The 25076-nt window shown below is 40.2% G+C and overlaps 1 protein-coding gene across 4 annotated transcripts in view; it reads left to right on the top strand.

Moving 5' to 3' along the window:
- DGKI (diacylglycerol kinase iota) overlaps positions 1 to 25076 on the top strand; it is a 241745-nt gene that overhangs the window by 106302 nt on the left and 110367 nt on the right. For all 4 annotated transcript variants that reach the window (XM_072872233.1, XM_072872242.1, XM_072872248.1 and 1 more), the window contains 9 exons: positions 758 to 832; positions 3238 to 3294; positions 4522 to 4587; positions 10703 to 10774; positions 11341 to 11457; positions 18272 to 18346; positions 19591 to 19686; positions 21523 to 21605; positions 23063 to 23123. In XM_072872233.1, coding sequence (XP_072728334.1) covers positions 815 to 832; positions 3238 to 3294; positions 4522 to 4587; positions 10703 to 10774; positions 11341 to 11457; positions 18272 to 18346; positions 19591 to 19686; positions 21523 to 21605; positions 23063 to 23123 — 645 coding nt within the window. In that variant the 5' untranslated portion in view covers positions 758 to 814. The remainder of the gene's footprint in view (positions 1 to 757; positions 833 to 3237; positions 3295 to 4521; positions 4588 to 10702; positions 10775 to 11340; positions 11458 to 18271; positions 18347 to 19590; positions 19687 to 21522; positions 21606 to 23062; positions 23124 to 25076) is intronic.

The raw sequence follows: 25076 nt of genomic DNA on the forward strand, positions 1-25076 counted from the left end.
AATTTTCTGTCTCTCAAGCAGAGGGCTATAAGTTAAACTTCTATGAAAATTAATTCCATCTGGTTTATTAAATTGAGTATATGGAAGGAAAAAAAGTAAATGTATTCTCTCTCTCCCAGATGCATCCTCTTGCCTTTGATATGCTTTGGTGCAGGGGATTAAATGGGAAGTGTTTTAAAAGCCCTACTGAAATTAATAAAACTAACCAGCATAATTAGTCTGAGAATTCTATCCCTGCTGTAACATTTCATAAGCATTTAACAACATTATGTGAGAAGGTTATCATTCTCTGCTAAATGACCCAAGTATTTTTCTGCAAGGCAATGGTCAGGCCTATCAAATTAAATATTATATGATAAGCATGAAATGACATACTCTTCCGAACTGGTCTGAGTTCTCTGGTTTGCATGTATGGTTTTTCTCCTCTTTTCACTGGCTCTGCTCGTCCTCTTCATAGGCTGCTCCCTTTTAGAGCGATGATCTGCACTGTAACAGCCTTATCTACTACCTAAGGGGAGCATTTTACTTCTAGTTCACAAGCTGGAGTACTGCGGCTCTCTGTCTTTCATAAAGTCCAATTCTTAACTGGAAGAGCTTCAGACCTTTTTTCAACATACAGAACAGCTGAGAGCACAAAGAGAGGAAAAAAAAAATACATGTTGCATAAGGAGAGAAACATCTCTTGTTTCATAGCTAACTTTTTCCCTCCTGGGAATAGCGCACCTCCATGCACACACGTCTCCCGTTCCTCTTGCAGAAATCTGCTCTGCGGAGGAAGTGTGCTGCCTGCAAGATTGTGGTCCACAATGCGTGCATGGAGCAGTTAGAGAAGGTAAGACATTGCCATCTTCTGGAGCCTGACGCGGACAACACTCATTTAATTCTTTTACTGAGGTTTCAATCTGGAAAACACCATATGCCAAAGTAGGTTTTCATAGCTGTTTTGACAATATATTTGTTAAAAAGTTGACTTAAAATTCCAGCTTATTTTTTAAAATAGATTTCTTCAAGCCCTGTGAACCATTAAAAAAACCCCAACAGCAAAATACCATGGAATGCTTTCCCAATTTTTATGGTTAAAAAAATAACTTTCCTCTACTTCTAGATTGAAAATTGAAGCTAGAAAATGCAGTATCCTTTCATGCACAAAATTGGCTTTTCAAAATTCTTCAACTAAACCCAGCATAAGTCATCTTATGACAGCTGTATGTATTATGAGCAATGCAGCATAAGATGCTACGATGAACATTTTTCACTGTGTTTACTAGACTGTACTGTTTTGTCCTCAAAACCTCAGAAATTAAGTTCTTGTTTTTAAAATGGAAAACATCAAACCTTTCCTTTATAGTACCGTTATTTCCGTGAGCATCTGTCCTGCTTCTCAGTTCCTTCAAGGAGCCCTCCTTACCCCCAAGTGCCTATAGAATATTTATCACTGAGTTCTCTTCCCATCAGTGATTCTTCTTCATTATGCCTAAATGTTAATGTGTTAAAGAAATTTCCCCCCACTGTTTTTCTTTCTTGGTGGGATATGTGTAAAGAAATATGGGTGGGAATTTCCCCATTGATTTCATTAGAGCTTCATTTTCACTCCTATATGTTTTGCAATGTTGTTCTCCATAAAAGAAGTTGATGCATAACAAATTTATAGCAGCAACCCTTTGGAAAGAGTTTTTCCTTTCCAAGTATTTGGACTTGTGTTGACAAATGTCACAGTGATTGCCATAATACCAAGTTGGAGAGGTACCATTTCCACCCCCGATGCTTTTGCCCACAGTGAAATTAGCATTAGCACATGCTTCCAGCACAAAATGTTACCAGTGAATTTTTCATGACTTCCTTTATCAGCAGCAGTGCTGACTCTCCGTTGCCCAGCGAGCTGGTGGCATTGCCAGCCGGAGCAAATGAGCACTTAGATAAAACCCATTCTGTTGAACTTGTTTATGACATTCTGGAGACCATGAAATTCACCTCTTGGTAAGGGGTTGTTATAAAGTCTACATCCCTCTTAAACCCTGTGGAGTTTAAAACTGGTACATAAGTCTTCTGCTTGGCCCTCTCTGCAAAGGGGTAAGTTGTAAGTAAAATAAATATAAGCTGGGGGTCTTTACAGCCTGCCACGACTCAGCAGTGAAACAATGAAATGCAATTCCATGTGAAGAGCAGTGGAGGAAGACTAATATTGCTATGGCTTTTATTTCTTCTTAAGTAATAAGTATTTTGTTTGCTTTTTTTCCTCTCTCCCCCTCCCTTTAGCTATTATTTTGAAGGCTATTATCAAATGAGAGAAGAACTTATTTGTATGGGAAGGGCTGTATTTAAATTTGGGGAAACTCAATCCTTCTGCCTTCCTGCACAGCTGTACTTTTGTCATGATCCTTAAGTGTTTTATTCTTTGAAGGATAGTCAACTTAAGCTTGAATCCATTTCATTTACTGCATCCTTACCTCACATATCCTTTGGCCTTTTCCCATGCCTCTCTCTTCTTCAGTATATTTTTTATCTCTTTACATCCCCCCGCTCTTATTTCTATTGATTTTCTTTTCTCAAAAGATTTTGTGTTTTTCTCAGAGGACTCCCTTGTTGTTTAAGTGCTTTTTCTCTTCATCTTCCTAAAAATGTTTTCCGTTCATGGAAGCTCCTGTTGTCCTCTTTCTGTCTCCCCTCTCCCGTCTGAAAGAGGCAACACCATTGCATGAGGCAGTACAATGCTCCCCAAATGGTTCATGGTTGGGAAGGTGGATAAAAGCAGCCTGATCTAAGCAAAAGGTAGAAATTTAGGGTAACTTGCCCAGTTCTTCATGTGAATGAAGATTTCTCCACAGATTTTGTTTATCCCATAAAGCTGGAATGTGCAAAAAGGTCTTAGAGTTAGATTTCCAGCTCTTATTAACTTTTGAGACCTCAGCTTAAGGCCACTTCAGTTGCAAATGATCTTCAGAAAAAAACAGATGAAGCAGCTTCCTTCTAGGCAAGGGGGAGACAGTTTAAATAGTTGAACTGAGCAGGCAGCAATAGCATTAGTGAAGATGAGGGCTGCGTAGAGATGTAGCAAGGAGAATCATTATGGCATATGAGAAGAGATTTTCTGGCATCCAGGTAAGTTACTTTGTTCAGCTAGTGAAGCTAATATTTTAATAGATAGTAAATATTTTGGAAGTCTGGCCTAGATCAACATATTGGAATAAATTCTCTCTCGGCTCACTTTCAGTTCTAACAGCTTTATTTTAATGCCAGATTAATTTTCGCTGCAAACCAACTTTCCGAGAAGGAGGCTCCAGATCTCCAAGAGAAGTAAGTAATGGACAAATGACGATTGCTTTTCATTTGATTTGTGTGCTGATCCACATGGTGTGGAACTGCAGCAGTGCTTTTAGATTCAGAGGAGTCTTAGAGTATTGATTCCCAGTGGGACATGTTCTTCTCCCCAGAATAAATGTAAAATGAATTCTAGCTGAAGCACTCCATTACTTACACTGACAGAAACCATTTCATCTTTCTGTTGTCTCTTTTCCCATTCATTCAGTTATTCTGTCTTTTTTCGGGTAGCATTTTTTTTTCTTCCTGACCTTTTAACTAGTATTTCTTATTTTTCTCTATTTCACTCTCCTTCCACTTGCCTCTCCCTCCATTTATTTTCCTAGAAGTATCTCTAGTGTCCTAAGATTTTTTTTTTTAGTAAAAAAAATCAAACATTCAGAAACCTTATGGTCTGCCTCCAACTACTGTATAAATTCAGCTCCTTTGAACTGGGTATGTACTGGGTATTTACTGTTGTTATTGATATATTTATATATCTGTCTTACACAGTTAGAAGCCAGTGTTTCAAAAACACCTCAACTTTTATAGTTGATTTGGTGGCCAGGTTGCTCTTAGCAGAGGTAGCTCAATTCCCTGCCACATCGGTGCTTCAGCGCTGGCTGGCATAACAGCGTGGTGCAGGCAGACCCCTTCTAACTCCCTTGCCTGCACAGAAAGAGGGACAGCAGTCCTGCTCACCCTCCTGCCTCTTGCCCACTGCTTGCTGCCATCCAGGATGTAAGTGGTCCAAACGAAGATAAAAGACTGCTTCAATGACTGTTCCTTCCTCCCCTCCTTCCTTCCTTCTGCATTGACTTGTTATTTTTTGCATTATAAGGCTGTATTTCCAAGCAGAACAGAGCGGGGCCCTGCGTTGTGGCTGGACCCAGCAGTGTTTGGGCACTTCTGTGCTCTGTATTTAAGTGTTGATTATCTCCCCATCATGTAATGAACTTTCTTCTTTTTGTAGAAGAGTACTGAGAGAATAGTTCTGGCCACATTTCAACATGGATAAAGAACACCATCTTGTCCTTATTCCTCCTGCAGTTTTGGTTTTGTCTGGGGTTTCCTGCGGGGACTGCTGCATTTTCCTCCAGAAATGATTGCATTGACTGAAGGGACCTTTCCTTTGGTGTCTGTAAACCAATTTCACACAGATGGTACCTTTGAGTGCAAGCTGTCATTGTTTCCTATAACATTTGTTTTGTCCTTCTTTTGCAGAACTTTGTCCGACACCACTGGGTGCACAGGCGGAGGCAGGAAGGGAAATGTAAGCAGTGTGGAAAGGTAAGATTTCCAGTGCAGAACAAGCACAACACTGGGCACTTATGAATTCAGGGTAGCCAGGAGGTCCTTCTAGTCACTGAAATTTTTCTATCCTAAACACTTGGCCTCTCTTAAGCAGAAAATGACAAGCGTGATATGTTGAGTGGTAGCAGCCCCGATTCCCACATGGGAAGAGAAAAGGCAGCTGCATCTGCAGGAATGAGCTCATCATGTGTCCTGGGACATTGCGCTGCACTGGCTGGTGAAAATGAGGAGGAGGAGGGCTGTGGCTCCTTGAGCTTCTTTTTTTGTTAAGCTAACTCTGTGCCAATATGGTGTTCTCACAGTGCCGTCCTCTGTGCCAAAATTATGATGGCCTATTTTTTCAGGCTTCTGGAAAAAGAAAGGCTGTTGCTTTCTTTCTGCCCTGGCAGACTCCAAGATTTGTGAGACTGTTTCATGTTTCCTCTGCTGCATCGATGGTAAAAGTTTTTCTAAAAAGCTATAAAAAGTGGTAAGAAGTACCTTAGCTACTGAAGACCTGTCTTCTGAAATATTATGAACCCCTGAAATCTGTTGAGAGATTTAAAAATTAAATTAACACAGGGGTTTAATTTTCTTTCTCTAGCACTATATTATACTTTTGCCTCCTTCTTAACATCAACTAGTAAGAAAGACTGTGTCTCATCTCCATGGCACAGCACTTAAGTTGGAGGAAAATCAGATTTGTATCTGGATACTGATGTAGATCACTAGCTACCAGCTGCAACAAAGCACGCAATAAAAATGTGATGCGCTTTTATAGCAAGTAGCATGCGAACAGTGCAGCAAGGCACTTTACATGCAGTGTTCTTATGGTATGACTTTGCAGTGATATCGCCTTTCTCCTCTGCCATTTTGGCCTGGATCTCCCCTAGAGGCATTAGGAGTTGATTTTGCAATGGGAGTACTTACTGTCTATCATATCAAAACCTGTGCTGGGTATGTTCACGTGGACAACATGACCATTCCATCCTAAAATTCCTATCAGCCCTGACTGATATGGAGAAGTTGAGAGGAAATCACAGTTTGCCCCTTAAATAAGAAATATTCAGTTAAGACCAACATGGGTGTATTGTAGTAGAGTTCTTCTTTGTCAAGAAACAGAAAGGATTAGGGAAAACGATAACAAGAAAAAAAAAATCCCATTATATTTACTGGCCAGGCAGTCTCCTATTACAGCAAAATACTTGTCTGTCTCATGCTCTGCTGTTAAATTTCTTATACTGCTGAGTGAGAACCACCTTTTATATTCTCGTCATGCAAGAAAAAGGGAACTATCATTGAAATGGAATGGCAGTAAATTTAAAGCAATAAAAGAAAGTCTTCTTCATGGAATACCTAATGATTCTGGTAGATCTCATTGTTGTATAATATTAGTCCTATCCCATGTCGGGAATTGGGTGGTTAAATATTTTAATGATCATTAATAATATTTCGAGTAAAAGTAGAAATGAACATTTAGGATATACCCATCTCATGCTTCAAGTCATAAGCCAGTGGAAAGGAATTAATGCTCCCCCACATCCTTAGCATGGCTCTGTGGTTTTATATTTTATGTGCCTTCTGTGCCACAGTTGACACTTCCTGAGAGCTGGAGAACAGAGGTGTCTATGTCAGTGTTTCAGCTCAAATCAGAAGTGCAATTTGGAAGAAATTTTCCTGATTGTCATCACTTACCACGGTTGACACGTGGAGCAGTCTTGCAGCAAATGAACTGACTTCCTTTTAGATTAAACTTAATTGAAAGTTAACTCTGCAGCTACTAATGGGCATTCAGTCCACAGGACCAGACTATAGCTAGTCAAAAATAAAATTCTCTGAAAATCCTTGTGTATAGTGTCCTCAGTACCACCAGAGCTTGTGCTCCCACTGTTACACGTCACTTGCTAGCACAAATACAGCTTATATATGGTCTCATCTGGACTTCAGTTTTCTTCTCCTTCCCGGGGGTGATTTCACTGCTGTACTGCAAAAGTACCATATGCAGAAATCAGTGCCAGGGAAGCGGGGCTGGAAAGTCTTGTTCAAAATCTTACTGAGTGCAGTGGAGCCAAATGATCCATTTCTGTCTACTTGCTGTGATGATTCCCCTTTTTTTGGAACTGGAGACTGATAGAAGGATGGCCATATCTTCTAAGACAAAGTATCGTTGAGCCCAGTATTCAACAGTGGCTTATTATGGAAAAGCATAAGTGGGGGCAGATGTTTAATGATGCATCCCCAGAGCAGTCTCCTGGCCTCTAAGAATTTTTGTCCAATGAATTTCCAGGAATGGTGCCTTTATATTTAACAGCCTATGATATTTTTCTCTCCTGTGATCTTGTCTAGTCTCTCCTTGAGTTCCTGTAAAGTTGTAGCATTTACAATATCCTTTAGCAAGGAATTCCCAAACTTAACTACATGGTGTGAGAAGAACCACATTTTGATTGTTTCAAACCTGTCACTACTAGTTTTTTCTAATGCTCCATAGCTCTTGTGTTGGAAGCGATGGTAAATAAAAGCTCCCAAACTGCATTCTCTACACCATTCATGATGTTTAAGAACTCATTTCTTTCCCTTGCAGGCGAGAAAAAAGATAGTTTTGTAGCTTTTAGCTGTTATTAGCTGTTTGTTACCTGGGATCATCAGAGAAATTGGGATTTTTTTTCTTTACGTAATACAACATAAGAACATTCAGACCATGTGGCCCAGCATCCAGTCCATGACTGTGTGCAGTAACAGAAGCTTAAGGATGAATGCAGACTGATCTTTTCTTCGTATACTTCCAGTTACCAGTGGCTTAGGGATTTTCCAAGACTAAGAATGCATCTGGACCATCATGCTAAACAGACACTTTATTTCATTCTACTTTCTGTGGTGTCCACTATATACACGCAGTGTGCAGCTACAGTGTCTATCTCTTTCTGTTACTGGTCCCTTTAAAGGCCTGTGGATTGATGCAGAGCTGTATGTTTTCCCTGTATATAATGGCAGGATTGAAATTTCTAGTAGTTGAAATGCAATTCTAGTTCTTTGCTATTTTAGCAGAGATCACAATCCAAGTGCTTCTGTTGCTGTCTGTATTCGAGTTGTAATAATACCTGGCTCTCCTACAGTAGTGTTGCATTGGAATATCTCTGAGAGCATTAAAAAGGGAATAAATATCATAGGAAAATATGTGCAAAAATAAATTATTAGTAGCCCTAATACTGATGTGAAAATACTCTTTAATAAGTACATTTGAGAATATAACCAAATAATGCTGAAGCTAGTAATCCCTATGTGCTCTGTTTGTGTGCATGGGTGTCTATATTAATGTGGACTTTGATCCCAATTATTTAGAGAGATTGTAATCACCAACACAAGCTGGGGATTCAGGTGCTTTTTTCCTCCAAATGTATTTCCTCTGGTATGCACAACTGTTTATTTCCGCAGGAGCAGCTCACAGCATGGGATTTCATGTGTTGTACAGGAATTGGGTGCCAGTGAGTCAGGGCTAATCAGGTACTGTTAGACTGATATTCTCACAAAGGTGAAACTAATTTTCTATCCCAAAATTTCTAAATTTGTGCAGAAGACCTCCTTGCATGACCCAGGAACAAGATAGCTGAATTTTAGTTTTCCTTCTCACTGAGAGAAGGCAGAAGAGATGATTTCTGGTGGAATATGGGGGGCTCCAGTGTTTCAACCTGATAGTCCCCATCAAATCTCACTGTGACCTGCAGTGCATTGCTTTATTTCACCAGTTCCTTTATTTGTAAAGCTAGCTTTCAAATAATTGCTATCTTACCTCAACCATGTATCCTTAGGAAGAATTAGCTCACATTTGTAAAGCAATTTGAGGAAGAAAAGTGGTGTTTCATTGCTACTTATCATTAATATGTTTTTATTGCTGTATCATTTTCTCTAATTACTCCCTAAAAGCCAAATGGCTTACTGAATAAATGAAAAACGGTCCATCCAGAACCAGACAAGCTGCTCAGTCCATATGTTTAAAATACACCACTGATGGGTTGTGGAATTAATGTACTGAATTTTAGGTTTTATTAGTGGAGGTTTTGGGAGAGAAGAATTTCTCCCCTGCTTGTTACAAAGCTGAATAAAACAAAACATTTTATGCCCGTGATGGGCTGAAATAATTTCTTTAATATACTTTGGGTCAAGAAAGAGTAAGGTTTGTAAGAAACATTAAGAAGCACTAGTCTAAGTTAATGAGAATAGAGTGTTTCGTCCAGCATCAGACCTCCATTCCAGCACTTGTATTATCATACTGTCACTCTGTTCTTGTGCCCACACCGAATGGCAGACTAGATCTGCCCATCCAGAAGCAGCTGGCCAGTTTATCTTTGTGAAGCCATTTGACCACAGTCCATTACTAAACCTGAACATGCCAGATCACCATAATTATGAATAATCTACTCACTGAATTTCTCTGAATGTAAAACCTGAGGCATTAGGGGAAGGATTAAAAAAAAAAATAATCTAGAGGCTTGTGTCAGCTCTGCCTAGGAGTAGGCTTTAGTTGGTGGTGTGGTCCATTTGGCAAGCTGGTTTGAATACATGCTGGGGACACCTGAAGAAGTAGCTGCAATGTGCACTTCTGCATGGCAGGCAGACAGGAAGAGCTTCCTCCTCTTCAAACTATTGATAGGGTTGTCCTCAGCTACCACATAGGGACAGACTGTAGCTCAATCCCTCACTTAAACAAGACCAGTGCATCTCTGGATGGGTTTTTGGTTGTTCATTTAATTCTCCTTCTTGGTGTGCTTGACATTGTCATTGCACTGAGTACTAACAGGCTCATTTTTCCTGCAGGCGTCCATCTTCCTGTTCAGTTCCACAGCAACTAGAATAAGATGGACCATAATTACAGAAGCTTTAAGGAAATGTCCTGTTAGATGTTACTAAATCAGATTATTGTAACTTTGCACTGGGTCTTGGGCATTGCCCAGCATGTAGGAGATTTAGGTAAAACTCAGCTTGTCAAAAAGAAAACTGGCTCACAGTTTCATGACTTGGTAGAGAGACTTTCAATTAGAAAACTCTGGGTGGTGATGTGCTACTTAATGTAAAAGAGAGGCCTGATAGAAGCCAGTGAATAAAGGATCTAGATAACTGCAAATCTGAAATAAATCTAAGCAGTGAAGGTGACTATGATAAACTGTTCAACAGAGTTCTGGACTTTCCATCTCTGCAGACATTAACCCAAATCAATTTTTTTCTCTGGCTAAAATAAGCTTTAACTGAACACAGATTTTCAGGCTGTAACTCCATTTACCATTTGTTGCCTGTGTTATATGCAAGAAGGCCGTATATGACCCAATGGTCTTTTCCAGCCTAATTTAGAGCAAAGCGATATGTCTGCTGAAATTGCATTCTACAAAAACTAAACTCTTCTGTGGGAGGATAAAATCTCATATTTGCTGGTAATAGTGTTTTTTTATCTTTAAAACTATAAAGAAATATTTTGTTTTATATCTGTTTGATTTTAATCAGACCATCTTGTTTTTTGGAGCTTACTGAAAAGATTTTGATCTTAGTCAGCTCGATAAAACAATAAACAATTTCCCAATCAGGACATTTCCACACAGACATTGTAGTAGATGCCACCCTCTATTTAAAAAAAAAAACAAACCAAAACCAACAAAAAATAAATAAAAGAAAAAGGAAAAATCAAATTCTTGTTCATATTTAGATCAAAAAAGACTGCAATGAGAGAATGTTCTGTTCAACCAAAAAATCTGAATCTTATTCAGGTCTGTAGAAATCCATTGAAATAGGCATTCCTTCTCTGCTTCTCCCTTTCCTTCTTTTTAACTACAAAAGTTAAAAAAAAAGCACAACATTTTGGAGAAGTGTCTTTAAAATGTGTGTGTGAAAATGCCCTAGTTGAAGAACTTTCTCTGAATCCTGTCATTATTTTATCCCTCCCCAAATGAGGGATATCTAAAGGTATCTAAGAGCAAAATGAGGGTATCTAAGAGCTTTGAGGCTGAACCAATGTATCTGACTGCAATGAACTGGTTGAGCCTAGGACAGTCACCTGGTAAGAGTTAAAGGTGTAAATTTTCTTACAGTCAGGAGGAATTTAATCCTTTCCTCTTGCTTATTCTAGGGCTTTCAGCAGAAATTCTCCTTCCATAGTAAAGAGATTGTGGCCATCAGTTGTTCCTGGTGCAAGCTGGCGGTAAGTGGACAATACTCAGGGAGACTGGTAGCAGCATCACTGAGTTGACCGCGCTGCAAGCAATTTCGTTTCTCCTGTCTCTCAGGGTTCCCTCTCTGTGAATCACCCCCAGTTTTGTAATTTCTGTTCCTTTTGCTCAAAGACACCATAACTTCACCTGGCTGGCACAAGTCCTCTAGAAGAATCTTGCACAATGTAGTTGCTGGCTACCTCCAGCAAATGCCTTAGCTCAGAGAGCCAAAGGGCTCTTAATACACACAGCTGCATCAAACTAGGTTGTGGTCTTCAATCTGTGATCTGTGTTTAAGTAGAGATGATTGTTTTTTTGGGGGGGCTGGGTTTTTTTTGTGGTGGTTTTTTTTTTTTTTTTTGTAAGAAGGCATGGCTAGGGAAGATTATGTTTAGTTATATGTTCCTAAAACTCCATGGTTTGAAGGACTTGAAGATGGTGGAGTTGAGAACGTTGCTCCAGTTTTTGTACCATCACCTTCTTCCTCTCCATGCTTCCCCTTTGTCTTTGTCTTTCTTGCCATCCTTATTCACTCTACTCTTTTCCTCTCTTCCAGTTTCATAATAAAGTCACCTGTTTCATGCTACATCACATTGAGGAACCATGTTCCCTGGGGGCTCACGCTGCTGTCATTGTGCCTCCCACCTGGATCATTAAGGTGAAGAAACCTCAGGTAACTGCATGCTGATGTCTGTTTCTGAAGCTGTATGGCTGCGCAGGGCCAGCCTGGCTTCGCCGCTCGGTACTCCTTCCCTACAGCATGCTTGTTCAACCCTGTCTCTATCCCTGAAATCCAGCATACATCCATGGTGATTATGAACCTGTATCCTCCCGCCCCTCATCCAGCCCTTCAGTAGGTTTCCCTGTTTGGGATGATTAGCAACAAACATGACTTTTGTTCTGAGCAAATCCAGCTCAGATTTGTTCCTCTAACTGTGACTTCAGTGAGCATACTGCAAGAAATCCCCTGTGTTGTAGGCAGTCAAGCATGTTTCATTAAATAGAGCTGAGAAAATACAGGGAAAAACTGTTCACAAACATTCACTTGAAGCTTTTGTAATGGATGTGATATGTTTTAGACAGGATACTGGCTTCTGATGAACACAATAGGGAGAAAAGGTATCCAAAAGAGAGCTGGCCAAAAATTAAAAGGGGATTCCCATCATGCAAGAAGTATCTTGTTCTTTGAAAGTCTGTTTTCACTCCAGGTTGAACTGAAAGAAACAGACAAACACACACTGAACATATCAGGGAGCCAGAAATGCTCATAAAACTTTTATTTCAGAAGCACTGAAACAAGTTGGGGGTTTTTTGGGGTGGTGGTTTTTTTGGGTTTTTTTTGTTTGTTTGGTTTTTTTGTTTGTTTTGGTTTGGTTTTTTTTGGGTGGGGGGTGTTGGTTTTTTTCCCTGAAATGAAGTGTCTGGGACATTGAAACTTCCCACTCATGTTTTTTGTAATTTTCTTCCATTGACAGGTATGCTGGTTTTATCAAGCAGTGTGATGTACAGTTCTTACATTAGTGTGCTTGTCCTTGGGAAGTGACCCAGGGCTTTCTGGCTCTGTGTCCTGGTTGGCAGCAAGAAGCAGAGAAGTTCAGGCTGTAGGCAAGGCACTAAGACACAAATAGTCCCATGGAACTGGAAAAAGGTCTGAGTTGGGACACTGGTCAGTCTTTAGTTACAGTCAAGGGAGATGACTGTCAGATTTGTGTGTGAGTAGCACTTCTAACAAGCTGGATATTAAAGACGGGGCGGGGGGTGAAAGTATAGAGTAATCAAAAAATTGACTGAAGAGACCACTGTTTCTCCATTAGGTGCAGAACAGCCAAGATCCCTAGCCACCTCTCCTCTGAGAAAAAAAGCTTTCTTTGGCATTTGTTTTTTTTCCCCCCATACTCTTCTTTCGCTGTTAGTTTTACTCTAGCCTCCTCTAGAGGGATCTTTTTTCCTCTCTTGTTGAAGAGTCCGTGGCAGGGCCTTAATCTTCTTGGCTAATTTTCAGCCCCCGTGTGTGGTATTTGGCACAAAAATGAGGCTGGCTCCTTTTCTGTGCCCTTAAAGAGACCATATGGCCCATTAGTCTGAAGTCTTTTTGGTCCCTGGGCTTCACAGCAGACTGCCTGGAAGCTCTGCTTTGGGCATTAGCCACAGAATTGGTAACTTTAAGGGTTTGTGGTCTGGAGGTGGATCCATGAGGTAGAGATCTTTGGGCTGGGAACCAACCTAGCTGTTGCAGTCCAGACCTGGAAACTGGGTACTGCCAGGGTCCTTGGGTGTCTTAACTATTTAACTACAGCTAACCTCAGAAACATGGGAGAAGGGAGATAACTGATCTGAGAACCAGCTTCTGGTGGCCAGAGCTGCTACCCTCTTCCTAGGTCTGATAAGGAAATGAAATCTTTTTTCACTCAGCACATTTCCAATTTATTTATCTTTCAAATTGTTTTAAATCACCATTTAAAAAAAAAACCAAACAACCTAACAAAAAACCCTTTCATATGCTTTTGAGCATATTTTCTTACAAAAAAAGGAAGATTATTGAATATGTTATATCATTTTATGGCTTACCAAAACCCCTTTTTGTGAGCTGGCAATACACTGCAGTCACCATTCTCTTAACCAAAATCAGGAAAAGAATTTTAAAATTAAAAATACTAATTTTAATAAAAGAAAAACACATTAATAAGTATAGATGTATCCATGTCTGACTTTACTAAAAGAAGTCTTTCTTCAATCTTTTTAATTCTTATTTAATTTTTAGTTAAAAAAAAAAATTGACACTTGTAATTTTCTTTTGATTTGGCATTTGGTAAAAGCAAGGTACCTTCCTTATAATATTTTTAGAGAATTTTCTTTGTTGTCCATTAAGTTTTCAGAAAAGTTCAAATAAAATAAATCTGATCCGCTTAATTATAATTCATAGGAAAAATGCTTTTAGATAAAGGTTTAAAATCTTACACCTTAAAATGTTAGCTTTGTGTGCCTGAGTCATGAATGGAGAGGAAGTACTTCAATCCAATATTCCCTTTCCATCATGTCTCAAGTCCTTGAAATTTGAGGTCATTAGTATGCAATAACTTCATCTTGAGTAATTGAAGCATTAGATAGATCAAAATGATATTTAGCACAGACAGTGGGCATACTTTCATGAAACTTCTTAACAGCACCCATTGCAGTGTTAGTTCTGGGGAATGCATCCTTATTGCTCTAGAAAATAATGGTGCATCTTTCAGATGTGTTTTCAGATTTTTGGCAGAAGTCTTTTTCTTTTTTTTTTTTTTAGGAGATATCTTTCTCCCCTCCTGCTGTTTCTGGCCAGCTCTACTTCTGTGTATTATGACCCTCTTCACCCTATATGCATGTTTGATAAACACTATTGAGTATTGACTGCGTTCAATCCACAGAATACAAACAAAAAATTCAGAAATTTTTTGTTAATTTAGATAGTAAATAAATGTGTAGATAGCAATCTGTTTTTCACATATTCCACAATCAGAATAAATTTGGCTAGAAGCCTTTTTGTTATAAATTATTTCCTCAGCTCTAATTAACTACTCACATTGGTCACAGGCAACTCCTGAACTGAATTCCCTACTCATATGAAATTGATTTTAGTGGTGCCTTCATCATGTTTGCTGGTTGTTTCTTTTAAGCAAATAAGATGGCTTTTTGTAGCAAAACCTTGCCCTGATTTTTAATTTTTATTTTTTTTATTGCTACAAAAATGGTTTTCCATGCTTAGTTTGTACAACATGGGTCACCACCTTTCAAATATTACGCTTGAATAAATAGAACACTCCCCCTCTGATTACCAGCAACGTTGTGGTAAAGAAACATTATGGTATAATTGGTTAAAGACAAATCTCTGCTGATGACCTACATTCTAAATGGGGAGCTTTTGCTTCTTGCAAGTAATTGGTTGCAAGATGAAGAATATTCAGAATGGTTCAAATAGCTTTGGGATCGGTGGTAGCCCTGTATGTAATGACCCATTTACATGAATGGAAAACTCTCAGTATCTATTCCATGTTGTTCATAATGTGAGCCACTTTTGCAACTTCTTCACTGATTTCCAGTGCTTCTGTACTGTGTTAGCAGCACTTTGATACCAGCTCTGATATCCTGGGGTTCAAATCAATTCCATCTCCTAGTTTGTGAAAGCAGGTCACCCCTGTTGACTGGTGGTATTTTGTTATAGGTGAGGTTTGGTAGCCCAGGTGGTCTTAGCTCTAGGAATGGACTTGCTATGCTTATGCTGTGGGAGAAAGTAGATAATAAGGAGGATCTGGCTGATTCAATCTGTCTTCTGTTTGGGAAGGCAAAGGCAGTAACTGTAAAATTCCATTATTTTTTTTCTGTTCAAGGTGAGTAAACATGGTGTTTTCTTCTCCTCCTCCTTTGAGGACCATGAAAAAGTGCTAGTGAATATTTATACTTCTGGGTTTATTTCTTTATTTCCTCAATTGCTGAGTGCAGCTGGCTTGTCTGATTGTGGTTTGTGAACAACCAGAAGATGGTCAAGATTTGCTTTCCCAGAGGCTGTTCATTATTTAAGTAATTTGAAGCCTAGCATGCTAAAAGCCTTTGAAAATGGCTTGGAATGTTGTAAATGAAAAGGCTGAAAGGGTCCATTGGATTTGCTTGAGATGGGTGATGCGAGGGCCACAGACTAACACCATACAAAAAGGATTCCAGTTCTTCTGTTCATTTAGCTAAGCTTGCTTAGAACTATAGGGACCATGCAATAATACCAAAAATCTCTCTTTAAGATGGCCAAACTGACATCCACAAAGGAGAGGTTTCCTCTCTAGAGGCAAGTTAGGATTTACATATGGTGCCCATTTAAAGGTATGCTTTGCTATCAGGTACTTCACTGAATAACACTATACGTTTATAAAATACTCATCACCTTGTTATGTGGACAAGGTAGTACGCATCCATTTCTTCAGTTTAATGTGCAAAGACTGATGATTACTCTTGGCTGTTATTCTTCTGCATGTTTGCAAAGAGAACCTACATGTGTTTAAGCAGCTTTTTTGCCTTTCATCTGCTATGGACATGCTGTTGCAATCATCGTAGCAAAGCTTTAGGTTCTCTTAACACTATAGGTGTAGGCATGTTAAAAGTTAAATAACATAGTTGTGACATAGCATATTTTGTTGCCGTTTTGAGTGTGGAAATGAAAAATGTTATAATAATGAATGGAGGCTTAGAATAAAACTGTTTCCTAATATAGTTGTATGCCTCTTCCCACCCAACTCATAGGCAAGAAAAGAGATATGTTATAATGGGATTTAATGACAACTACATTTAAACCTTCTTTTAATTTTTTTTTTAATTAATCATGATTTTACTGTCTTTGCCCTTTCCAGAAGAATTTCACTGGGCTTAGGTCCATCCATTGTGGAGGTAGAAAAACAAGTACAGTCCTTCTTCCAGAGGTACAGTTAAGTACTTGCCTAGTATAATATCTAACTTGAGTTACAGACTACAGTTTGCCAGCAGAATTCACTGCACTTTGCCGATAGGATAAGTATTTTTAATTTTACACCTGGAGAGACTGAAGCACAGGGAGAAGGCTTGATATGCCCGTGACCTTTCAGTAGAGCACTGGCAAGACTGTGGATAGACTAGATCTTCTCAGTCTGTCATGTGTCTTGCCCCACTCCAGGGAGAATCCTTCAGCAGAGAACGGCTGAGAAACTAGGCTAAGGTCGCCATGGGAGGCAGCTTTGAGAGTAATGTCCTGTACCTTTACATTGACATAAAGACTTTTGTCTACAGTCAATCTGACTGCTGAGGTAGGGCAACGAAAGACCATGCAGATGACATTGCTGATGCATTTCCATAGTCACTGCAGTCTTTGTGGTTTATTATGCTTTCAAGATCACTTTGTATCAGAGAAGGGAAGAGTATGAACGCTTCTTTAGGTGGTGTCTCAAAATATGGTCTAAAAGGGCAAATGTCCTGTAATTTCTCTGCAGAGCCGTCTTGTCTTCAGTATTTTCAGGAAGCAACAAGGCATGACTACATCCTGGTCTGCAAGGAATGTTGAGAGGTGACAAAAAGCTTGGGACCTTGTGCTCTACAGCAGGCTTCTCTTGGTCTGGGTGAAAAAGGACAGTGTCTTTAGGTATTTGAGTTAGACAGCTGATAGTTTTTCTTAACTTCTCAGAGATGTGGAAACATTAACTTCTGTATCTGGTGTGTCATACTGAAGTCTTGAAATTCTGGAAGTGGTTGTTAGGTATTAAACAGAATCAAGTAGCTATTCTTGTTAATGTTGGTTAGCAAGCAGGATTAAGGACAGATGTTATTGCTTACAGATTTGATGATCTCTGGTCATTGACTTTTTTCATTAGTGGTACGCTTTTGAATAAGGTCAGGACAGAAATGAACTTTTGGATGAGCTCAGTGGATCTTGCTTCCCCTCTTGAAGCCAGAAAAAAAAATAAAAATCAAACTTTATTCTAATTCCCTGTGTTACTTTTATTTCCTGGTGATGGCTAGACTAGAAGTTGAAATACTGAGAAAATATTTACAGTATTTCCTATAATACAAAATTTCAGTCATATGGAAAGGGTTAGGGTTTCCTGCAGGTATGACTTCAGTTACTGAATTAAAATAATTTAAAAATAAAACAAAATTCCCCTTTTTTTGACTGTTCTTATCACACCAGAACACCTTTTGGTTCAGTATCACTGAGCAGGCTATCGCCAGCCTGGAGAATAGCTCTGATGCAAGTTCTATTTTAATAGGTTCTGCAAAAATACAAGCAGTTTTATGTTTTTTTTTCCATGTAGTTAAGTGATATTGTTATTTAAAAACAAAACAAACAAAAACCCCACAAAGACCCCCTCCTCACCGAACTCCTTAAATGTTAACAATTCAGTTTGTTCCCTAGCAGATCATTACACAAGTTTCTTGATAGGCTGGAACTGACTCCACAGTGCCAGCATCATACGCCATGGTGGCCTGCGTTATGTTGAGTCATAATGGTTGCCAGAGCTAAAACTTGTTGTTTTCTTTCCTAAAAAAAAAAACATGAAAAATATCTCATTTATCATGTTTTTTATTACATCTTTATGCAGGTGGTCTCCATACCAGGAGACGAGCCTGATTGGGCAGGAGACTGGAGCCCCGAAGGGGAAACGGGCGTCTCCTACCCCTATTGGGAGGGTTGGCAGGTACAACATGTGGTGTTATGTGAGTCTATGGGAGCATCTGATCTTTTTCCCCCCTCACAGCGTGGGAAAGTTTCCAGTTCCAAAGCACCAGTCTGGTCTCCGTGTGTGGCTTTCTCCATAAACGGTGGTGTGGAAGTGTAAAGCATGCAGCGCATGTAATTTAAATATCGAGCATGTGCCAGATACTCTTATCATTCTCCAAGTGGACATGCATGGAAGAGCTTCGTAAAGGGGCTCTGTCTGGGCCTGTCTTCTAAATTTTGTTTTGCTTTTCATGTATTCTTTTTTATTTTGATGTAGAACTCATTAAAGACTTCAACACGGCGAAAGAAGAGAACGTCTTTTAAAAGAAAAGCCAGCAAAAGAGGCAATGATGTAAGTATTCAAGTGCTTTGGAAACCAGGCTCCTTTTGTTTAAATGTCTAAACACAGACTTTAAAGTTTAGGGTTTTTACTGCAGTGTTTAATATTTTTTTCCACTGGAAAATTCCACGCTATTGAATTTGTTGTGAGAAGAGATCAGTTTTGATAAAACTTGTATGAGAAGTTTTATTTGCTGAGTTGATTTTTTTCAAGAAACAACATACCAGACTCCAGAAGGACCAGCAGCCTAATGAAACAGCGTTCCCATGGGATGTAAGAGACTCAGCTCAGACCCTTGGTTTCCACTAGGTAGAGCAAGGGTGTGAAACTGGGGTTGCGAAATCTATGGTGAGTGCACTGATGCAAGGGTCTGGTCCAGTTTGAGGGTGGCTCCCTCAGGAGATCTCATATTGGAAATAGTCCGTTTGTGTGAAAATTGACATTGGGCCGCAGAGAGAGAGAAAACAGATGAATGATCTGATGGTTTGATTTACCATGTAGTTTATAGAAGACCTTGTTTCTAGACCCTGCTCAGTGGTTTAGTTATATAGATGAACAACAGCCTCATGGGGAGAGGTGGAGGGAAGCTTGCCTCTGCATAGCCAGAGCTCTCTGGTTCAGGTCCTCACTTGGGTGGTAGGAGAACTGCAGACCACAAACTTGAATCTGTGTGTTCCACGGCCCAGGAGAGTGCCCTCACTAGTGGGCTTTCTGGTGTCCTGCAGGGGTAGGGAGTAGGGAGGTAAATAGCTTCCTCATTGACTTGTCATGTTTGACCTGTGACGTTTGTTCAAAGGTGGGAGGGCTGGCAAGGCCAAGAATTCAAGAGCAGATCATCTGCAACTAAGTGCTGATACAACTTGTCTGTTAGGTGGAATTCATGAAAAAAGTAGTTTATCTCATTCTATTTGCCATTGGAAAATTGTTTGTATTAGAAATAGCACTTTATCTGACACATTATTAGTGCTGTGTGAATAATTGTTTTTTCGGGAAATAACATTGAGTAAAATTTTAAAATAGTTTTGTGCTGGCCTGAAGTGATATCTCCCCCCCCCCCCCCCCCCTTCCCCCGCATCTTCTTACTCAATTGTCTCAGCTGGACAAATTAGTCCCAGCTGAACACTCCATTAACATGGCTGTACTGTTTCCAGTACCTGAGGTAGTTTTGTCAGAGCTATGTTGGGTCTCCTGCACATGTTATGCCAGGGAAATATACATAGCTTGTACTAAAGCTGTTTCTTGCTTCTGTTTCTCAGGATAACAAAGGTCGGCCATTTGTGATAAAGCCTATCTCCTCTCCACTCATGAAGCCTCTGCTGGTTTTTGTCAATCCAAAAAGTGGAGGAAATCAGGTAAGAACATAATCTGGATCCAGGTCACAAAGTTTTAGTTTAACAACGTTGTTTCTGCAAATGAGAGTAGTTTTTGGTGAGTCAGATAGGAAGAACTCTATGCAACTGAATTGCGGTCCTTAGAAGAGGTCCTTGCTGTTGAATGCCCTTTCCACTTCAATGGAATTGGATGGGTGGAATGGATACTTTAGTATTTGAGCAGTTGTATTCCTGTCTTCAGATTCTTGAAAGGAAACTTAAATGGTAGTTTGGAGGTTCTCAGAAGACTTCATCGTTCCACAGAAAATTTAGATTGCAAATGAAGTCTGAGGCTTTTATCCAAAACGTGATTTAATTTTACTAGGAAAGCCTAGTGAAATTAGTGAATGTGAAATGACGCATTCCTATGGCATTTTAAAAAAATCATTACTGGCCTTGTACCGTACCTTAGAGAACCAAGTTTCAGTGACTAACATGCAGCAGACTTCTTGGGATTCTTGGAATTAAAACCTATCCAAGTGGAAGTTTTGCAGATTAGTTCTGCCACTTTTTGAATATCAAATAATCTGAGTGTCTTTTGATAAACAAGGCCTTCTAGTTGAAAAGATTGATGTAAGATGTAAGAGGCCTATAGTGCTTGGAGAATAGCATAGCTGCTGCTCACTTTCTCCTCTGTTAGAAGAAGTAGGGAGTATATCAAATGAAACTGCGAAGGCCCTGATTCAAATCAAAGAAAAAAGTTGGTCCTTCTTACAGTGTGTAGTTCAGCTGCAAAACTCCTTGCCATAGGATGTTGTGGATGCTAAAAACTTACATGGGCTGAGGGAGAGATTTGGAAGAGGAAACCCTGAAGGTTACTAAAGTCCTGGACCTCCCTCTGGCTCAAGAGTTCTACGAACTGCAAATAGCTGAGGCTGGGAGAATACCTACAACAATCATCATATTTATTTTCTCTGTTCTTATACCTTTTCCTAGGCACTTTGACTACTATTCTTGGTTCTCCACTTAGGGGAAGGTGTCAGACAGAAGAGCCATGCCTCAGAAGGGGGAGCTGTCAAAAAATCCCGACTTGCACCCCCCAGGCTATGTCTGAAATGTATTCTTGAATTACTTCGAAGTACAAGCTGGCCCCATAGAGTTCTTAGGCCTCTTCTGCTAGTAAGAGATCCTGCCACTTTGTGTCTGGCAGAACATGGAGGAAGGCAATCAGTTGTCTGGAATATGAACCCCAGAGTTTAAGAAGGCAGAAATTATATCCTTAGGTGATGGGCTGGCCACGCTGCACTGAGTGAGGGAGCATTGGGGCAGCTATAGCAGAGTCCTTGGCTCCTGCTTCATTAGATGTTAGAGGGCTACAGTTATGAGTGTTCATGGTGGTGATGGTGGAGGTCAAAGCAGTGTCGTTGCTTGGATGTTGTGCAGGGCACTATTCAGTGTGATGGTGACTTTGCCCACAAGCTTGTTTAACTTCTTGCTGTTATGGATTGCTGAGGGTGGTGTGAGATAACAGACATTTCTTGTTGCAGGTGGTGAGAGGTAGGAGAACAGGTTGCTGTGGGAGCTGAACCTTTGGTCTGACCCTGAATGCCTGTTCTTACGAACCATTAATGATATGTGTTGTTAAATTTAGTCTACGTGTATACATACGCACCCTGCCCAGATTCGTGGGTCACTATTCTATAGAGCAGTCATCTGCTATGCCACTTTGTAGTTTGTCTTTTTCTTGGTTTGTGTTTGCTTTGTAAAGCACAGAAGAAAGAAAAGCAGTCCAAATATAGTGTTCAATATTTACTATTATTTCTCATAATCATGAAGCTATTAATAATTTCCCTTCCTTCGATTTTTCTCTTTTCCCAGGGCACCAAGGTTCTCCAAATGTTTATGTGGTATTTGAATCCACGCCAGGTCTTTGATCTCTCTCAGGAAGGGCCAAGAGATGCGTAAGTTCTTGAGCCTTCAGTGCTGCAGACCATAATTCTTTTCTTATCAGGAAAGCAGTCAAAGATCTAGCTGCATAGATTGGTAGACTGGGTATTCAGTTTATGTGTCTCAGTTTTGGTAGTGGTGGAGGGGTGGGCTGCAGTGGTGGATGCTGTGAGAAGAGATCAGGAGCTACCCCCATGTCAGACAGCCAGTTCCAGATGCCTCCAAGACGGAGCTGCTGCAGATCCCACAGTGCCTGACCATTCTCTAGTGGCTGAGCAGTGCAATGGGGTGAGGCTGCCTCCAGATTTCCATGCATGACAGCAGCATGCAAGTACCTCTGCTTGCTGAGTAACTAAGCTTCTGTGGGCAATAGTTGTGAGCCTCTTCCAGGGGATGGAGGACCTGTCCTTAAAGGGATGATTCTCACCGCTAAGGGTTAAGAGACCATCCTTCTGTGGTATTTGAGATAGAGGTACTTGCTTTAGTCAACCATCTGTTTAGCTCTACTTTCACAAGTTAGGCAACACAAAAATATAGTAATCATGTAAAATCAAATATTTACCTGTATAAGAATGGTCCAAGTATTTGGTATTCACACTTCTAGAGCACCCAAGCCTTTTTTCCTGCTGAAACACCTCCACTGCTGCTCCCCTCATGATGTATGGAAGCCTTAAAGTATACGTACAGTTTTCAGAGCTGTGTAATGGAGTTAAAGGAGGATTAGGTCCTCTGGTCACTCAGCTCTCTACGTGTGAATGTACCCCCTCCATTAGGAGATTTATGCCTCTCTCTCATGCAACTGAAGGAACAAGTCTTTAATGGCTGCTTTTTTTGGCTCTCCTGTTAGTATCTTAGACATCCAGAGAAAGAGGTCTGTTAGATGTTACTGCCTCCTTTGGTGTTAAAGAAATAGTTACCAGCTGAAGGAGCTGTCATGTTCTACATGCCTCAGAAATGGTGGCTCAGCAAATCCTGATGAGGAACATCACATTTTGTTTAAAAATCTCCATGTTCATATTTGTTTACTTTAGGGTAAGAGAAAAATGGAAGATTTTTGTCATCTCCAGAGGGAACATGAGAATCTGGCCTTTCAGATTTAGCATGGGAACATGCGAAACTGATCAAATACTTCTCAGGAGGTGCTGCCTAACCATGGAGGAAGGCCCCATTTCACATCCTCGTGGTTTTGTGTGTGTGCGAAGATGTGAAGTGAGCCACGGGGCTCAGGTTGGGTTGGGGCCAATGCTGCCTGCGGCTGCCAGGGCTGATGCCTCCTCACTGCTGAGGCTTTCGGTAACACTGAGATAGTTTTTTTTAATTATTTTTCTGCCTCCACCCACACCCTTAGTGATTAATATTTTAAAATGCAATAAATGGTGGTTAATCTGTCACTTGGCAAACTGCATAAAAAGTGCCTGCATCATTGTTCTCACTTTTTTTCCCCTTTTTTCCCTTTCCCTCCCCTGGCCAGGCTGGAGCTGTACAGAAAGGTGCCAAACCTGCGGATCCTGGCCTGCGGCGGGGACGGGACGGTAGGTGGCCAGCGCCTGGCAGCCCTGTGGTCATCGCCAAGAGATTAAATTCCTTGCAGTTGTGGGTTTCCCACCTCGCGATGCCTGCAGAGCCAGATAATGTACCTTACGCTTGTGAAATCTACTTTTAAAAAACTTTGTGTGGCTTGGCCTGCGTAGTGATGGAGGCAGATCCTAATGTCCAAGGTCCTATCTGCTTTATGCATAAAGATTTGGTACAGCTTAGAAAAATAAAGACTAACTTGGCTGGCCTCCTCTCACTATTTACACATATCTGAGGGTCTAGTAGGTTAAGGCAGTGTCTGGGGGCCATTATGTCTTAATTTCTGCTCCTTCCTGCTATCGTCCCCATGATATCCAAGTACAGTAAAATAGGGTCTCCTCTGTGCCTAAAGAAAGTGAGTTTCCCCACTTACTTCACAAAGTATCTGTAAGGAAGGACATTGCATTGGTCATACTACTAGCCTGGGATCTGGCAGATCCAGGATCAGTATTTTTCTTTGCTAATGAATTTCTCTGTGTTCTTGGATAAGCAAAAAGGGTCAGATCTTTAAAGGATTTAAGGACCTTCAGTTGAAGACAGGCTCTGTGGTTCAGGGCCTGGAGGCCAAGAGTGGTAATGGAGGCATTACAACCGCATTACTCTTTCCATTACTTAAGAATATTGTAAATCTCAGTCTGTGCCACTGAGTACTTAAATACAGTTGAAAAACTGACCTTTAATCTCTGAAGATCAGTTCCCCAAACATGCGCTTGATAATAGTTGTAACTGTAAGTATGGTAAGGAAAATGCATTACTAGTTGCAAGGTGCAATGGCTGGCTAGGATAGATATATGTAGATATTTAGGGCACGGGGAGGTGTTTTGTGTTGTGGTGGTGTTTTTTTGGGTTTTTTTTGTAGTGAGCTGAACCAACCCACAACCCATCTCTGCTTGTATTTCTGGGGGAACTTTCTGTTCAGCTTCTGTGGGTCCTTTTAAAATGCCAGCTGTAGGGGTTGTTAATACCAGTTCTTCCTCTGCAAGAGTGAAGAAAATATGCCATTTGACTACTGTCTTGCTGGTACCTGGGACAGTAAGATATTACTGGATTGTGAATATTCCTTGAGAAACATGCAAGGCATTGCTTTAGCAGGAGACATAGCTGCAAAGAAAGAATTTCAATCTGTTTCTGAAAGCCTTTGCAGCTTCCATCTGAGGAAACCAATATTTTAATAGGGAAAAAAGTCTTCATCCTGAAAATTTTAAAACAGAAATGAATGCAACTACATTTGAGTCTGACTATCTTTTGTTTTCCCTTTGCTGAGAAGTGCAAGCGACAGGTGGCAGCACCTTCTCATTAGTATGAGCAGCGCTCCACTACTACCTTTGCTGCTGCTCAGTTTGAGGCAAATTAATATCTAGTTATTCCCAAAGCCGTTACATCTAGACATGAAAAATCTGGCTCAAATGGACTTAGTGAATATTCAATGACACCAGATGTTACCTTGCATTATTGAGATGAATCAGAATTTATTGTAACTTTTCCATTATCGCTGCTTGCTGTTCCTTTCCAGGGCATAAGTGGAAAGCTTTGCTTTCAAAGCAGTCAGGAGCTTTCTGTTTACAGGGAAATGATAGTCTTTGTCATCCTTGATTGTAAAACTAATGTGCAAGGTTTAGAAATAACCTCAAGTTAAATAGCAATGTTGTACTTATAAATTAGGAATTTGAAGTTTCTGTTTATCAGTTAAAAGCATTTACGAAAGTGGTAGGTATTGTAATGCTACCTGCACCAGTAGGAGGCTGAGGCACAGATGTATGGATTAAGTCAGTGGCAATGACAAAGGAATAATGACAAAAGAATCTTGAAGTCCTGGCCCCAGTGAAGTTATCGGGACTCTTTATTCTCTCTCCTGTTATCAACACTGAAAGATAAATTTTTGAAAGGTATAGGATTACTTATCTCTGAAA

The sequence above is a fragment of the Ciconia boyciana genome, chromosome 1 (genome assembly GCF_034638445.1).
Source record: "Ciconia boyciana chromosome 1, ASM3463844v1, whole genome shotgun sequence".
NCBI classification, from domain to species: Eukaryota; Metazoa; Chordata; class Aves; order Ciconiiformes; family Ciconiidae; genus Ciconia; species Ciconia boyciana.